The sequence below is a fragment of the Anolis sagrei genome, chromosome Y (genome assembly GCF_037176765.1).
Source record: "Anolis sagrei isolate rAnoSag1 chromosome Y, rAnoSag1.mat, whole genome shotgun sequence".
NCBI classification, from domain to species: domain Eukaryota; kingdom Metazoa; phylum Chordata; class Lepidosauria; order Squamata; family Dactyloidae; genus Anolis; species Anolis sagrei.
In genome coordinates, this window is record NC_090035.1 from 11,992,437 (window position 1) to 12,010,552 (window position 18,116).

Consider the following 18,116-nt stretch of genomic DNA (forward strand, 5'->3'; position numbering starts at 1 on the left):
GCGTCCCTTTACGTTACTTTGCGTCGCTCATGTCCTGGCCAATCGGGTGCCGAGGGAGGTGGCGTCGCCGCTGAGGGGAGGAAAAAGAAGAGGCAGCAGGGTGTGTGTGTGTTTTTCCTTCCTGCTTCTGAGGGGAAAGCGAAAGAGGCGGCTGGCTGGCGCCGGGGGAGAGGCCCGAGATGCCGGTGCGGAGCGCCTGCCCAGGCTGCCCTCCTCCGGCAGCCAGCTCGGCCTCCTCCTCCTCGGCCTCCGCCCGGCTCGAGCCGCCGCCGCCCATCAACACGGCGCAGCCCGGCGTCAGCACCAGCCGCCTCTACAGCGGGGCCAAGTTCCGCGGGCAGCAGCGCTCCAAGGGCAACGCCTACGAGGTGGAGGTGGTCGTCCAGGTAGGTAGGCCTCACGCCTCTCGGGGCCTCCTCGCAGGCCTTCCCCCCTCAAGAAACTTGGGCCTCCAACTCCATAGAAGCGGGCTGAGGCTGTGAGGCATGGTGGGAGTTGTAATAATATTTATTTATTTATTTATTTGATGCACTTATTAACCGCCATTCTCAGCCCATAAGGGCGACTCATGGCGGTGTACAGTACACATAAAAGACAATTACAAAAAAGTAATAATAATCATAATCTTAATAGGAGATTCCATCTGAACATTAGGAAGAACTTCCTGACTGTGAGAGCCGTTCGTTCAGCAGTGGAACTCTCTGCCCTGGAGTGTGGTGGAGGCTCCTTCTTTGGAAGCTTTTAAACAGAGGCTGGATGGCCATCTGTCAGGGGTGCTTTGAATGCAATTTTCCTGCTTCTTGGCCAAATGGGGTTGGACTGGATGGCCCATGAGGTCTCTTCCAACTCAATGAATCTATGATTCTATATCTGTGGAATATACAGTATATTATAGAAAATAGAGGGAGAAAATGTGGAGGCCGTGACAGACTTTGTATTTCTAGGTGCAAAGATGACTGCAAATGCAGACTGTGGCCAGGAAATCAGAAGACACTTACTTCTTGGGAGGAGAGCAATGTCCAGTCTCGATAAAATAGTAAAGAGCAGAGACATCAGACTGGCAACAAAGATCCGCATAGTCAAAGCCATGGTATTCCCTGTAGTCACCTACGGATGTGAGAGCTGGACCTTAGGGAAGGCTGATCGAAGGAAGATCGATGCTTTTGAGCTGTGGTGTTGGAGGAAAGTTCTGAGAGTGCCTTGGACTGCGAGAAGATCCAACCAGTCCATCCTCCAGGAAATAAAGCCCGACTGCTCACTGGAGGGAAGGATACTAGAGACAAAGTTGAAGTACTTTGGCCACATCATGAGGAGACAGGAAAGCCTGGAGAAGACAATTATGTTGGGGAAAGTGGAAGGCAAAAGGAAGAGGGGCCGACCAGGGGCAAGATGAATGGATGGCATCCTTGAAGTGACTGGACAGACCTTGAAGGAGCTGGGGGTGGTGACGGCCGACAAGGAGCTCTGGCGTGGTCTGGTCCATGAGGTCACAAAGAGTCGGAGACGACTGAACGAATGAACAACAACACATCAGGTTGTACTTCGAATGATGAACTACTTTGACCACATAATGAGAAGACAGGAAAGCTTAGAGAAGACAATGATGCTGGGGAAAATGGAAGAAAAAAGGAAGAGGGGCCGACCAAGGGCAAGATAATAATAATCATCTTTATTTATACCCCACCACCATCTCCCCCAACGGGGACCCGGGGCGGTTTACATGAGGCCAAGCTTCCATGGAGATTAGGACAAGGAACAATGGCTTCAAACTACAAGAAAGGAGATTCCATCTGAACATGAGGAAGAACTTCCTGACTGTGAGAGCTGTTCAGCAGTGGAACTCTCTGCCCTGGAGTGTGGTGGAGGCTTCTTCTTTGAAGGTTTTAAACAGAGGCTGGATGGCCATCTGTCAGGGGTGATTTGAATGCAATATTCCTGCTCCTTGGCAGAATGGGGTTGGACTGGATGGCCCATGAGTTCTCTTCCAACTCTTTCATTCTATGATTCTATATCTGTAGAATATACATATGTATATATGTGAGTAGATCAATAGGTACCACTCCAGCAGGAAGGTAACGGCATTTCATGCGGTCATTCTGGCCACATGACCTTGGAGGTGTCTATGGACAACGCTGGCTCTTTGGCTTAGAAATGGATATGAGCACCACACCCCAGAGTCAGACATGACTGGACTTAATGTCAGGGGACTACCTTTACCTATATATATATATATATATATATATATACACACACACACACCAGCCGTCCTATAAATATCTTGGCATACTACTCTTGGACAATATCAAGTGAAAAATTTGGTGAGCAAAGAATACATCCAAAGAGTCAGAAAGGTTTTGAAGAGCAAATTAAATGGCGGAAATACAATCAAGGCTATCGACCCCTGGGCTGTCCCCGTCATTAGATACACTGGGTTGTTGTAGGTTTTTTCGGGCTATTGGCTCACACCGTTTACAGAAAACCCACACACACAGATAGATATCTACATAAAAACTCCAACCATCGCCCAAATTAAAAAAAAAGCACCATTAAAGCCTTGGCAGACCGTGCAAAAAGAATGTGCGAACCCCACCTCCTCCAAGATGAACTGAACCACCTCAACTGGGCTCTACAGGCCAATGGAGACTCCACCTCAGACATCAGAAGAGCTGCATGACCGAGAACAAACCACGAGAGTAAAGACGAAGATCCACCCAGAGGAAAAGTGTTCTTGCCATACATCAAGGGAACCACTGAGCGCAGAGGAAAGCTGATGAGGAAGCACAACATACAAACTATCTACAGACCCACCAAGAAATTCCAGCGAACGCAACGTTCAGCAAAGGACAAGAGGGATCCTCTCACCTCTGCAGGAGTCTACCGTGTACCATGCAGCTGTGGACAAGTCTACATAGGGACCACCAAACGCAGCAGCGTTGCCCAAACGAATCAAGGAACATGAAAGGCACTGCAGCCAGGAAATTGGAAGACGCTTACTTCTTGGGAGTAGAGCAATGACCAATCTCGATAAGATAGTGAAGAGGAGAGACATCACACTGGCAATGAAGATCTGCTTAGTTAAAGCAATGGTATCCCACGTAGTCACCTACGGATGCAAGAGCTGGACCATAAGGAAGGTTGAGCGAAGGAAAATAGACGCTTTTGAACTGTGGTGTTGGAGGAAAATTCTGAGAGTGCCTTGGACCACAAGAATCTCCAATCAGTCCATACTTCAGGAAATAAAGCCCGACTGCTCATTAGAGGGAAGGATATTAGAGGCAAAGATGAAGTACTTTGACCAAATCATGAGAAGACAGGAAAGCTTAGAGAAGACAATGATGCTGTGCCCAGAAAGCCCAGGGAAAGATATTGATTGTGGAACTGGTTAGCCCCCTCCCCCCTACATGCTGTCCTTCAGGTGGCCATTTAAACCCTTTTTATTCAGACAGGATCAAAGAAGAAGGTTTTTAAGCTTGTTGAGGGCTGCTGAGGTGTCACATGCTTTTAATGATGATTAATACTGTTTTAATACTTGTATTTTTGCATATTTTAAGTTGTATAGGAATGTTTTTAGTTGTGGGCAGCTTTGAGTCTCCATACGGAGAGAAAAAAATGGGTTACAAATAAACATCATCACCATCATTGCAAGGTCCATAGCACTGAGCCTAGAAAGCCCAAGGAAAGGTATTTGATGGTGGAAGTGGTTAGAATCATAGAGTTGGAAGGAATCCTCAGGCATCATACAGTCCAACCCTTGGATTGTCATATTCATTTTCTTCCTGGATTATGGACTTTGTGTCTGGACGTTCCCAGAGGGTTAGATTAGGGAATCATACCTCATCAGCTCTCACTCTCAACACTGGGATGCCACAGGGCCGACTGTGTATTGAGTCCTCTGCTTTACACGTTGTACACATATGATTGCATCCCCATCCACCATAGCAATATCATTACTAAATTTGCAGATGATACAACTGTGGTGGGACTTCTTATCTCTGAAGGGGATGAATCTGCCTATCAGGATCAGGTGGATTGGCTGCTCTCATCGTGTAGGGACAATGATCTGGTTTTTAATATCAATAAGATCAAGGAGTTTATAGTGGGCTACAGAAAGAACAGACCCGACATTGAGCCCTTGGTCATAAATGAAGACCAAGTGGAGCAGGTGGCCAGTTTTAAGTTCCTGGGTATCACTGTTAAGGATGATCTGACATGGGGTGTTCATACAGCGGCGTTGGCCAAGAGGGCCCAGCAGAGACCATACTACCTGGGACGTCTAAGGAACCAACAACGGAATGAAAAACTGCTAGTGACTTTCTACCACTGTGCTATAGAGAGTCTCCTAACCTTCTGCATCTGCACATGGTTTGGTAGCTGCACAGTGACAGATAGGAAGGTGCTCCAAAGAGTCACCACTTTCTTCTGCACAGGAAATCATTGGCTTTCCCCCTTTCTCTCCTCTTTCAAAATACTTAAGAGGTCCCCCAGCCTTAAGAAAGCTCAGAGCATTTTTGGGGATCCTTCTCACCCGGCATATTCTTTTTTTTGAATTATTGCCATCTGGCAGATGATACAGGGTGACGAAGACATGGACAGACAGACGGCTTTTATCCTAGCACTATGGCTATGTTGAACTCCATGGTTTCGCATTGATGTGGCATTGGGGGCTGGTTGGTGGTGGTAGGGGTGTGGAAGGATGAATGTGTTGTTTTGTGGTGTGTGCTGGGGAAGGCATTTAATTTTTTTGTGCAATAGCACAATAACAATAAAGCTATTCTATTTTCTGCCAGACGAAGATACAAGATAAGCCCTCCCAACAGTCGGCCATCCAGCCTCTGCTTTAAAAACTCTCAGAGATGGAGAGTCCAATGGACTCCCAAACAGAAGCAGATTCTGCTAGAGTTATAATGGACCTCTAGGGTCACACACCCCAACCTTCTGCCAAGCAGACCCAATCCAAGCCCTCCTGACAGATGATCATCCAACCTCTACTAAAAGACCTCCAGTGAAGGGGACTCCCAACAGATTCCAAGGGAGTAGCACATTCCACAGTTAAACAGTTCTGTCAGGAAGTTTAACCTAATGTTTAGATGGGATCTCTTTCCTCCTCCTCATTGAGACATTCTTTCAAATATTTAAACATGGCTATTGAGTTCCCTTCTCTCAGCCTTCATTTTTTCAATCTAAACATACCCAGCTTCCTAAACGGCTCCTTGAAGAGATTTATAGTTTCCACACCTTTGTACAAATGATCTCCCTTCTTGGGACCCCTTCCATCTTGTCCTGCTTGATTTGCTTGATCTTACAGTGTTTCTCAAATTGCTCTTCTGGGTGTTTTGGACTTCAGCTCCCACAGTTCCTAACAGCTGGTAAGCTGACTGGGATTTCTGAGTCCAAAACACCTAGAGGTGCAGAGTTTGAGAAACACTGATCTAGACACTGATCTAGAGTTATATTAATTGTATTGTTTATTTTGTTTATTGCTTGTTATTTATAATTGCTTGTTGTTTTTGATGTGCTGTTGGGCTTGGCCTCATGTAAGCCGCTCCGAGTCCCTTGGGGAGATGGTGGTGGGGTATAAATGAAGTTATTATTATTATTATTACATTCCTGCAGATGCATCCTAGAATCACATTGGCCATTTTAGCAGCTGCATCACAATGTTGATTCATGTTCAGCTTGTAGTTAACTGAGACTTCTAGATCCCTTTTGCCTGCACTGTTGCATAGAATTCTTGAATTGCTTTGAATAGAACCAAACAGAGGGTTATTCCAGGTGCAGTCTGAACAAATCACAACAGAATAGGACTATGGCTTCCCTCCATCTAACAACTCGGCTCCTGTTGGTGCAGGCTAGAATTGCCTGGCCTTGCTTAAGTTCTGGCTTCTTGTCCTCTTGTAGCAACTGTTCCCATGGAATCATCACTCGTTGGGAACATAAGATAATCCATCTACTAGGTTTTCTCTTTTTGCCACTTTTCCCGTCATATAAAGCACCAAAGCGTTTCAGGTTGCAGTGAGCTTACAGTTAGGGAATCTGATCCATTTACTAAACCACACAAAAGCACTATACTCCTCACACATTTTTTTCTGGTAAATGTGACATAACAGGCTGCTTTTGCTCTGTAATCCCATCAGATGTGCCTGATGTTTAAGGCAGATGCAATCTGCCATTAAGCAGAGCAAGGCAGCTTCAGGAAGCACATTTGAGGTGTCATGAAAGGGAAGCCAATTGCTAGTTATTTCCTGGGCTTTTAATTATTACAGCTAGGTGTTCTTGTGGGTGTTTTTGGCTCCTGGGTCAAAATAACTTGTTTGCCTTTGGATACAATGCATCTTGGCTGCGTAGGGTAGCATTGTATTTCCTATTCTACCTCAGGCAGCAAAATATCTTGGACTTTGTCATTTTCAGAGGAAATTCCATCTGAGGAAGCTTGAGAGGAGCTCAAGTCCACAAAGATGTTCTCAGCAGGATAAAATCTAATGAGTTCCTTCAGAAGTTTGATCCAGCAAAGCTGGCATTTCTCTTCGTAGGATGCAGATGATGGCTTTGTTCATTTTCCAGAGAGTTCAGTATTCCTCTGTGTTCCCAGACTGGCATTCAGACTGGCACAATTTCACACACAGAATGGGAATGATGTGGCTTCCCGCTGTTTTGGGGGCCAAAGCACTGGCAAACCATGCCAACAGTCCTAACGTCAGGAGCCACAAATAGCACCCACTGGCCTTTGTCTTTCAGTTCTTCCTGCCATACTTATGTCGACAGGGCAGATGAGGGTGGTCCCAGTGATTTTTATGCAGAGCTTTCCAGTTCTTCCATTGCCTCTGGAAGTCCTGCCAGAAAGGTTTTATCACCTCTTCAGGATAACCATGTGCTAACAGTGGGGGCTCCTGATGATTCATTTGTATTGAGCTACCTAGTTCTCTGACATGGTTCTGGATGAATAGCTAAAAGATTGCCAGAACAACATTAGCCATGTGTTCTGAATGGCTTGTGATATACAGAGCAGGATATGCCCCTGAATTCGGAAACCTAAGGTGCATTAAAGCAGGTAGTTCCTTTTATGTCATAAGCAAGGCTTCTTTATGCATCTTAGATACTGGGTCATGATGCTGAACATTTTAGATCCCTCTTTTTTACCTACTAAACTCCTCTCCAGTTAATTCTAGTCACTGGTCCTATTTCTTATTCAATCTAAAGCCTAGGTTGCTATATCTGGGGACAGAGTCATAGAAGACTTTTTGTTGTCCCTTTCAGCATGTGGACATGGAGAACTCCTATCTTTGTGGATACTTGAAGATTAAAGGCCTTACGGAGGTATGTACCTGATTCAAAGAATATCAAGCCCAATATGGTAACACTGCCTTAAAAAATCATTTGTAAGGTCTTTGTGAAGACAGGGAAATTTGCTGAGTGCTTTGTGTTCACCGCCTTTCCTATCGTACTCCCTTGCAGGAATATCCGACCCTTACAACCTTCTTTGAAGGGGAAATAATCAGTAAAAAGCACCCATTTTTAACACGGAAGTGGGATGCAGATGAAGACGTAGATCGTAAACATTGGGTGAGTTCCTTGGCCGCGTTTCCATGGAGGAGGCAGTTGACATTTTGTGGCTGCTGGGCATAGCAAAGGGACTCTTTGTGATGGAATGAGCCACACTGGGTCTCCATTCTGAGAAAATGGCGGGTTAAAATATCTTAAATTGGGTAGGACTTTGATGGGGCTTTCTTAGTCAAGAAAGTACTCAAAACTAGTTTTCCCATTGCTTCCCTTTGAAATTTATCTCACAGCTTTGGAGTTCCTAGTACTTTTGCCTTGCAGAAAGCTATGACTCTAAAGTTAAAGTTACTGAGTAAATTGACTTCAAAGGGAGAATGAAGCTATAAAACTGATGAATTGTTCAATCCGAACATAACTTCTGTCTCTTATGACTCAAATAAGGTTTATTGGCTTAAACCCATGCCAGAACACTTCACCAACAGCTGTCCAGGGTATATTAATAACATTACTGTCATTGTATTCACTATGTTTTGTTTCCATTTGACCTTGCTGTTGGCTCCCTCTTACCTATACATACTTCACTTCAGGATAATGTTGTTTTTGTGAGATGAAATGGCCTGTATTCATAGTAAATTGGGACATCTTTCCAACACTTTCATTTCCCCGTTACTTCCAGGGGAAATTCCCAGCCTTTTACCAATACGCAAAAACATTTAACTCTGATGACTTTGATTATGAAGATCTGAAGAATGATGACTTTGTCTTCATGAGGTGGAAGGTGAGTTCCTTTACATGGTCCCTTGCAGGAGGCCTCTGTAGCAGAGGCTTTGGGACATTATGTACCCCAGCACTTCAACATTTCTTTTAACCCAGCCAGGCTGGAGGCAAGTGTGAAACTATTCATATTCAGGCAGCTTTGTTCCTGTTCTGGAAATGGGTTATTAATCTTACCGTATAACTATCTCATGTAAATAAACTGAAACTCTTTAGGGAGGAAATGCAACTCCTGCACTCTTTGTGAGGCTGCCCTTCAGAGGAGTCTTGGAGAGCAGTTAGGGGCAAAATGCAGCACCTACATGGCTGTCCCTAGGCCTAAATACTCGAAAGGCACCAGATTTACTTAAAAATGTAATTCGAATGTTTATATGTATGTATGTAGATGTATGTATGTAAGTTGTGTGTTTGGATTCAATCGTGTCCACTCCATATGGCTTATTATTTTTTGTTCAGGAACAGTTCCTGGTCCCCGATCACACCATCAAAGATATCAGCGGTGCTTCCTTTGCCGGGTTTTATTACATATGCTTCCAGAAATCTGCGGCATCTATAGAGGGCTATTACTATCACAGGAGTTCAGAATGGTAAGAGGCCACCTCCATTCGGAAGCATCATAAGTATGGCTTTAGGTAACTTTGGTTGGATTTTGAGTAAATTCTTGTTTCTTCCATTACAGCTTTTTCTCAAGCAGTAGCAATCAGTTTATGTTCCACAAGACTCTTATTTTTTCTTGAAAAGTTATGATAAAAACAAGCGAAAGGGCAGTTTAATTGTGTAAAAATCAGCAACAGTGAAGTTCTTGCCAAGTAGCTGCTGGCTTTCCTTGCCCTGCAATTTAAAGCTACAGTTTTTGCCTCTCTGAAGTTTCACAGTGAGTGTCATATATTTGGGTTAATCAACTTGCCTTACATCTTGGGCCAGTCAAGTAGGGCCTCATGGCCAAGCTCCTGACCATTTGTATTACTCAAAGCACATGTTGGTGTCTTTGTGTTGGGGACTGAGCTACATGTCTTGATTTATCTACTCTAAACTTGTGTGCCAGCTGTGACCATACCTCAAGAAGTCTGACTTGGCCAAAGTGCTCCATGCCTTAGTTTCATCCAGAGTGGGACTACTGTAATGCACTCTACATGAGGCTGCCTTTGAAGACTGTTCAGAAACTGGTTAGCACAAAGGTCAGCTGCCAGATTACTAACTGGCAGCTGATAATACCAACATCAAGAGAGTCCCATTACGAGAGACAGGGATGGAATCAAGAAAATCTAGCTATAGGGAACATACTATGTCCCTACTCAAGCAGCTCCACTGGCTTCTGACAATTTTCTGGTCTCAATTCAAGGTGCAGGTTATTACCTACAAAGCCCTATATGCTTCAGGTCCAACCTATATACTGGACTGTATATCTTTCCATGAAACACCCCGGGCTTTGAGATAGGCAGGGAGGCCCTTCTCTTGATTCCACCACCGTCTCAAGCGTGGTTGGTGGGGACAAGAAAGAGGGTCTTCTCTGTAGTGGCTCCCCAGCTCTGGAATACTCTTCCAAAACAGATTAGGTTAACCCCACTTGACTCCTTCCGATCCAGCCTAAAAACATGGATTTTTAAGCAGGCTTTTGGCCTCAAGTAGGCTGAAATGGGCCCGTATGAGGTTGACACTTTGGCACTTTAGTTTTGATTTGAAGGCAGTTAGTTTTAGTTTTAACCACAGACGGTCTGCATTTTAAACTGTTATTATATTTGTTTTTATTTTATTTGATGTGTTAATAGTGGTTGTTTTTATAACTTCTATAACTTTTTATAACTTCTATACTCATGTACTGTTTGTTACCATGCTGCACCATGGAGTGCCTTGTAAGCTGCCCCAAATCTCTTTTGGGGGATGGTGGTAGGATATAAATCAAGTTTATTTTTATTTATTTTTTAAAAAAAACCTTACTCTATTTCTTGAAAATAAGCCCTTGTATGATTATTTTTCAGGATGCTCGTAATAGAAGCCCTACCCCAAAAATAAGCCCCAGTTAAGATCGTCTACCAGATTGGCACATTTAGTACGCCTGTTGCCATACACGACGACAGACATATTGAATTCTAAAATAATAATATTAATATATAATTGAATATAAATAAATCACATTCTTGACATTACTACGTAAAATACATTGTAATTAAGTATTTGTAAATGCCCCAGTGGGTGTCTTTGGACGAGAGGCTGGAATTTGGGGTTTGAAGAGTTAAAGACGATGTTCCAGAAGAAGATGACATGACAGAATTTGAATCAATATAGATTGTTATACAGTAGAGTCTTGCTTATCCAACCTTTGCTCATCCAACATTCTGTATTATCCATTGCAGTCTGCCTCCTGCCTGGAATAATGTCCAGGGTGGGAGAAAGATAGAACCCTTGTCAGTTTTGGTGCTAAAGTAGTAAAAATAGTAATCTATATAAATAAAAATGTAATGTTTGTTTGTGGGATTAACAGAATTCAAAAACCACTGGATGAACTGACATCAAATTTGGACACAAGACACCTAACAACCCAATGTATGTCCTTCACTCAAAAAATTGATTTTGTCATTTGGGAGTTGTAGTTGCTGGGATTTATAGTTCACCTACAATCAAAGAGCATTCTGAACTCCACCAACGATGGAATTGAACCAAACTTGGCACACAGTTCTCCCATGACCAATAGAAAATACTGGAAGGGTTTGGTGGGCAGTATCCTTTGATTTTGGAGTTATAGTTCACCTACTTCCAGAAAGCACTGTGGACTCAAACAATGATGGATCTGGACCAAACTCTACACAAATACTCAATATGCCCAATGTAAACGTTGGTGGAGTTTGGGAAAAATAGAATCTTGACATTTGGGAGTTGTAGTTGCTTGGATTTATAGTTCACCTACAATCACAGAGCATTCTGAACCCCACCAACGATAGAATTGGGCCAAACCTCCCACACAGAACCCCCATGTGGGCCACAGCAACATGTGGCAGGGGACAGCTAGTTACTACACAACATTACTATGTATTGAACTGCTTTTTTCTGTTGAATTATTGTAAAACATGTTTTGGTGCTTAATTTTTAAAATCATAACATAATTTGATGTTTAATAGCTTTTTCTTAATCCTTCCTTGTTATCCAGCATTTTTGCTTATCCAATATTCTGCCGGCCCATTTATGTTGGATAAGCGAGACTCTACTGTACATGAAAAAAAGACATCTCCTGAAAATAAGTCTCAATGTGTCTTTTAGAGAAAAATTAAGATAAGACCCAGTTATTTGGGGGGGGGGGGATATGGTAGTAGAGGGTTTGAAAATAACATATCTAGGAGCACGCAGCTCAGTTTATTCCATTGAGTCCCTTTGTGCTTTCCTCCCTCAGGTATCAGTCCCTGAATTTGACGCACGTCCCTGAGTACAGCGCGCCCATTTACGAATTCCGGTGACGGCGATACCGAGAGCGGCACCAGGAGATGGCCCGCGAGGCCAGGGAGAGAGAGCAAAAGAGAGAGAGATGGAGAGAGAGAGCATGCTCTGCTAAGACAACTGTGACGCCCCTGTCAGGACAGGAGGCTCAGGGCTCTCCTCCTTCCAGGCCACTGGACTGGTGAAAGAGCATGACTGTGGAGCTGCCAGAGAATGACTCTCCCTCCAGCTGTGTGGCAAATTTGATACTCTGAGCGGGTTTTTAAAGCTACCATTTTGATGCACTTTTTCTTTTTTGGTATTGCACAGCTAATCTCTTTTTCTTTTTATATAATTTTCCCACCCACAGTCTTCTCTTCCTGCCCCCTTTTTGGGAGAAGGAAATGGCTGTGCTGAGCTGGGTTTTCCTTTGAACGCGAGGAAGCCAAAGTTGCCGCCTGCTTGTGCCCATCCAAGCTTTGGGTTTTCTCTTTAATGCCCACATAAGAGGGTGGAGGAGGGCTTGTCAAGCTGTGTTGCTATTGGCTGACAAGGCTGCCTCTCTCAGGAATGTCAGCCAGTCCCAAGCCATTGGGCTTTGCAAAGAATATGGAAGGAAGACAAAAAATAATAACAACCCACCGAGGACTGCTTTTGAAAAGCACTTGAGTGCTATTCCAATAGCCTGTCTTTTCCAAAGACTAGGAATTCTTCCTCATTACAGTTTTACCGTGTTTTTTTAAAAATTGAAAGTCGGTGATGGTGGTGATCTATCTGTGTAAACAGCTTCGCAGTGTTGCCACCTGCTCATCCCAGACTTTAGTGGTGGCTCCTAACATGCGCACATGCTACGGAAAATATTTGATGTTCGCTGTCAGAGAAAAATACTTTCCGTTCAAAATAATAACAGTAATAATAAACTGCTCTTCTAGGACTTTAAACTGTTCCATAACGTCGGGCTCGTGTGCCAAAGTGTGTGTGGGGCCTGTGTGTGTCTCTATATGCATGCTAGTCAAGCAGTTTCTGTTTTCTTCCAAGCTGCTACTATCCATGGAGAGATGAGCTGACCTGTTTTTTTGGATGGCAGACACGATCCTGCTGTTAGATTTGCAAGGCGAGAATGCGGCTGGATCTACACTGTCATATAATCCAGTTCAAAGCAGATAATCTGGGATCAGAAATTGGATTAGATGGCAGTGTTGATGGGGCCTGAGATGTTCAGTCCTTCGCAGAAAAAGGACTAGCGCTTTGCAAACCTTTTTCCTCCACCCTTGGAGGTTTCTGGGATTTATAGGATAGTCTAACATAACACTGGCAAGAGAGTGTGGCCAAATGCGAAGCCAGATCATGGCTGCTATGATTTCACTCTTATCTGACTTCTATGGTAGCCTCATTGCTGTTCCTAATGGTTCACTCTTGAGAAAGTAGCTATGGTTGGCTGAGCTGCCTCTGTGTTTGCATCCCAAGGTCTCGTGAGCTTTGATAGTGACAAGATGCAGTGAAGCTGATCTTCAGGTTGTGATACTGAGTTCACTTTTTGTTGTTCTAGTGGAAAGAAAGCAGGTTTCTAGTCCTCAAGAAAGCATGGATGCTTCAGAAGGCAGAGAGACAGCTGGATAAAGTGTCCAGGGGAAGTGGTGGGGGAAATCTCCCTTGTCATGCTTAGCTCCTTGTTTTGTTTTTCCCTTTGGTTAGTAAACATAACTTAGTAAGGAAAGATAAGCAGTGTGCTGGCATTCCTTGAAGAGATGGCAGAACTCTTTCTTCCTCGTTGCAGATTACCATATAATGTTTTCATGGTGCACATTTTCCAGAGCTAGGCAGCAGAGTGGGGGAGAAGAAGCCAGGCCCTAATTAGTCTTGGAATTGCTACCTTTTGTCCCCTTTTAGTGCGGGCTTCTAGTTTGCGTTCCTTTTCCAACTATCTGCTGTGAGTTGCAGTGGCTACAAGCACCGACCCAATGTGGATCTTAGTTGTTGTGTAAGCATTAGAATAAATGCTTGCTTTAGTTGCTGGAAGGAGAGGGCTGTGGAAAGCAAGATTTGGAAACAATCTCAATGTGGAAGCTTTTCAAAGGAGAGAAGCGACAGCATTTTGCTCCATTCTGGTAGTCATCGTCCAGTCAGATGCATGGGATTTCTTCCCTAGAAAAGGAACCTTGGGTTTGCTTTGTGGATGGAAATTCTGTGGCAGACTGGCTTTTGATCCTGATCCCCTGTGATAAGGAGATGAGATGGGGATTCTGTACATAGAAATGAGGATAGTTTTGGCTGGGTCTGTGTTCCTTTCTGCTGCTTTTCTTGATCCATAAAACAGCTGCCCACGCAAAATTTTGGAGGTTCTTGAGTGCCTCAAGGCTCCTATTCCAGATTATCTCTCCATATTGAACCTTTCCTGCTCTCTCTCTCAGGCTCTGTGCAGAGAAATGGAACTAACTGTGCCTTCATTTGCTTTAGCTTAAAGGGGACACAATGTGTCCTTCTCTCAACCCCAAGTTTTCAAAGGCTGCTTATTCAAGGAGGAAGCAAGTGATTTCTTGGAGAGGATAACTGGAGGTTATCTAAATGCGTTTGGCTTCTTAATAAATTAAAAGAGGGAGCCCACATAAGTTTAGTTTTCTTCTAAAGGAATTGCAGTGTGAGGAAAAGGAAACCCTTGAGTAGGGAACTAAGCACTTGGTGGATGGAGCCCATCTCAAACTACATATGTTTTGCTTTGAATTTGGGGGTAAATTTAGGGCCAACAGAAGTCCTTTCATTTTGTCTATTTTATTGGACTATATGGAGCCAAAGGTGACACATAAAGGGACTCGAACCCATAAGATGTTGTATCTTGCCTTTTAAGGTTTGGGGTTTTCTTTTATTCTTTTTGAAGTTAAAGGAGTTAGAGAGCACGATACTGTTGTGATGTTGGATGTGGTTGCAAAGTCTGTAAATGCAAAAAAAAAAAAAAAACTGGAGCGAGGAGGCAGCATGGACAGAGCTTTTTAGGATGCTTTAGGCCCAGTTTATAAATTCTAACTAACCCAGCAGGCTGGAGAATGCTTTGAAACCTCTTCTCTGCCCTCGAATCAAAGTGTGATATGTTTGTTTCGAAATGGTAAAGGTAAAGGTTTCTCCTTGACATTCAAAGTGTCCGACTCTGGGGGGTGGTGCTCATCTTCATTTCTCAGCTGATCAGTTGCCGTCCGTAGACTCCTCCTTGGTCATGTGGTTGGCATGACTGCATAGAGCGCCATTATCCTCCCACCAAAGCGGTTGATCTACTCATTTTTGCATGTTTTCGAACTGCTAGGTTGGCATAAGCTGGGGCTAGCAACAGGTGCTCATCCCATCCTGCGTATTCGAACCACTGACCTTCTGGTCAGCAAGTTCTGCAGCTTAGCGATTTAACCCACTATGCCACCACGGCCCCGTTGCTTCGAAATGGTAGCAACCTGCTAACGGGTATCTCTCTAAACAGACATTTAGAATGCAAAGAGCCCTTTGCATTAGATCACCCACACATCAGGATTTCCTCTTCCCAGACAAGCCTTGCATTATATTAAAACTGGTCCAGTGTCGAAGCAAACGATGCTCTGAAAAGCTTCCAAGAAACCTAAGATGCATTCTTTGGAAAATATGGTGCCCATTCTCTACTTTTGTACTAGACATAACAGATAAAATGGAGCAAACAGGTGCTGCTGTTTTTTCCCCTTTGCTTTTTAAGGGCAGGTCTCTTCTCCCCCCCACCCCACCCCCTTCAAGCCTTGAACTTCCAATTTTATCCCCCCTTTCAATGAATAATTGGATGTTAAAACAAAGGGGGCTTCATGGACACAGGTCCTACAGAGTGGGGCTTGTCACAGGAAGAAGAGTTTTCATGGGGGAATCTTCCAAAAGCTATTAAAACAGGTTTTATAAAGCTAACTTTGTAAATCGGAATATTTGAGAGTATTTATGGATGAATGGCCGAAAAGGGACTGTGAGTTTTCCAGAGTTATCAGTGTCCAGATTAAAAGAACATGTATTTAATGAGGCTGCGTGTCTTCTGTGTTATCCAGCAATTTGTCAGAATGGGTTTTGCTCAATAACTTTTTCTTCCTTTTTAAAAGAAATTTCTTAAAGATGGAAGTTATGGACAGAATGAAGTGGTTTACAGATAAATGGATGGATGGATGGATGGATGGATGGATAGACAGACAGACAGACAGACAGATAGATAGATAGATAGATAGATAGATAGATAGATAGATAGAATCAATAGGTACACTGATAGATAGATAGATAGATAGATAGATAGATAGATAGATAGATAGATAGATAGATATTCTACTTTCTCCTCCAGAATAATTATTTTCTTATCTTACATACATGTATCCCTAAAACTCCTATGGCAGTTCAGCTGGTATGAAACAACATTAATTGTACAGTGGAGATGTGCTCATGGGTGTAGTTTGTGTTTTAAAGCAATAATTCAAATTGGAAGAAAATTGCCACCTAAACATTTCCTTCTCTAAAATCCAGAGCCTGACTCATACAAACAAGTCCAAGAATATGTTGATTGTTTTAATCTGTAATGATAGCTCTATCCACTGTTGTTGTTGTATTGTCGAAGGCTTTTATGGCCGGAATCACTGGGTTGTTGTACATTTTTCAGGCTGTATGGCCATGTTCCAGAAGCATTGTCTCCTGATGTTTCGGCTGCATCTATAGCAGGCAGGTGGTCAATTGCAATATTCACATTTGCCTCAAAACAGTCGAGTTCTTTCTCCTACCCTGGACATTCCATAGATATATAAACCCCATTTTCCTCGTTTCCAACAGACCTCACAACCTCTGAGGATGCCTGCCGAAACGTCAGGAGAGAAGGCTTCTGGAACATGGCCATACAGTCTGAAAAACTTACAACAACCCATTGTTGTTTATTAGTTCAATCTCTTCTTGAACTAATGGATCCACCTGTACCAGAGCTCCCTGTTGGTGATCACCATCCCCAGCTCCTTCAAGGTCAAGCCAGTCACTTCAAGGATAACATTCACCCATCTTGCCTTTGGTCGGCCCCTCTTCCTTTTTCCTTCCATCTTCCCCAGCATCATTGTCTTCTCTAAGCTTTCATGTCTTCTCATGATGTGGCCGAAGTATTTCCTCTTTGCCTCTAATATCCTTCCCTCTAATGAGCAGTCGGGCTTTATTTCCTGAAGTATGGACTGGTTGGATCTTCTTGCGGTCCAAGGCACTCTCAGAATTTTCCTCCAACATCAAAACTAAAAAGCACCCATTGTCCTTCGCTCAGCCTTCCTTGTGGTCCAGCTCTCACATCCATAGGTTACTATGGGGAATACCATTGCTTTTATTATTATTTATTATTTACAGTATTTATATACTGCTTTTTTCACCCCTAGGAGGACTCAAAGTGGGTCTTTGATGTCTTTACTCTTCACTATTTTATTGAGATTGGTCTTTGCTCTCCTCCCGAGAAGTAAACATCTTCTGCTTTCCTGGCTGCAATCTGTGTCTGCAGTAATCTTTGTGCCTAGCAATACAGAGTTTGTCACTGCCTCCACGTTTTCTCCCTCTATTTGCCAATTATCAATCAGTCTGGTTGCCATAATCATAAACTCTTGCCATAATAACGAGTTAAAACTACGATGGTGAAAACAAGAGTGCTTTTAAAGCAGCCTTTGCAATGCAAGGTCAGAAAAACAGATTAAAACATAGGAAATGTAAGGTAAAGGTTTTCCCCTGAAGCAGTTACAGAAACTCAGAACCACTAAATGGGTATGAGAACTACGGGCCCATCTACACTGCCATATAATGCAGTTTCAGAATGCAGATTAACAGCATTGAATTGGATTATATGGCAGTGCAGACTCATATAAAGGTAAATGTCCCCTGTCATTAAGTCCAGTCGTGTCCGACTCGGGGTTGGTTCTCATCTCTATCTCTAAGCCAAAGAGTCGACGTTGTCCATAGACACCTCCTAGGTCATGTGGCCGGCATAATTGCATTACCTTCCCTCAGAAGCAGCACCTATTGATCTACTCACATTTGCATGTTTTCAAACTGCTAGGTTAGCAGAAGCTGGGGCTAACAGCGGGAGCTCACCCCTCTCCCCAGATTCAAGCCTGCACTCTCGATCAACAAGTTCAGAAGCTGAGTGGTGTAACCCACTCCCCCACATAGGTAAAGGTAAAGGTTTTCTCCTGGCATTAAGTGCAGTGATGTCCGACTCTGGAGGTTGGTGCTCATCTCCATTTGTAAGCCGAAGAGCCGGCGTTGTCCATAGACACCTCCAAGGTCTATGGACCTTACCCTCCCACCGGAGCAGTACCTATTGATCTATTCAAATTTGCATGTTTTCGAACTGCTAGGTTGGCAGAAGCTGGGGCTAACAGCGGGAGCTCACCCCACTCCCCGAATTCAAACCTGAGACCTTTTAATCAGCAAGTTCAGCA

General features: G+C 43.6%; 1 protein-coding gene across 1 annotated transcript; it reads left to right on the forward strand.

The window, feature by feature from the left end:
* Window positions 1-77: 77 nt before the first annotated feature.
* LOC137095164 (glucose-induced degradation protein 4 homolog) lies at window positions 78-15,693 on the forward strand. Its single transcript, XM_067461507.1, has 6 exons — window positions 78-386; window positions 7,255-7,314; window positions 7,453-7,560; window positions 8,174-8,275; window positions 8,728-8,858; window positions 11,657-15,693. The coding sequence occupies exons 1-6, from the start codon at window positions 180-182 to the stop codon at window positions 11,718-11,720; spliced, it is 672 nt and encodes a 223-aa protein (XP_067317608.1). The 5' UTR covers window positions 78-179; the 3' UTR covers window positions 11,721-15,693.
* Window positions 15,694-18,116: the final 2,423 nt, after the last annotated feature.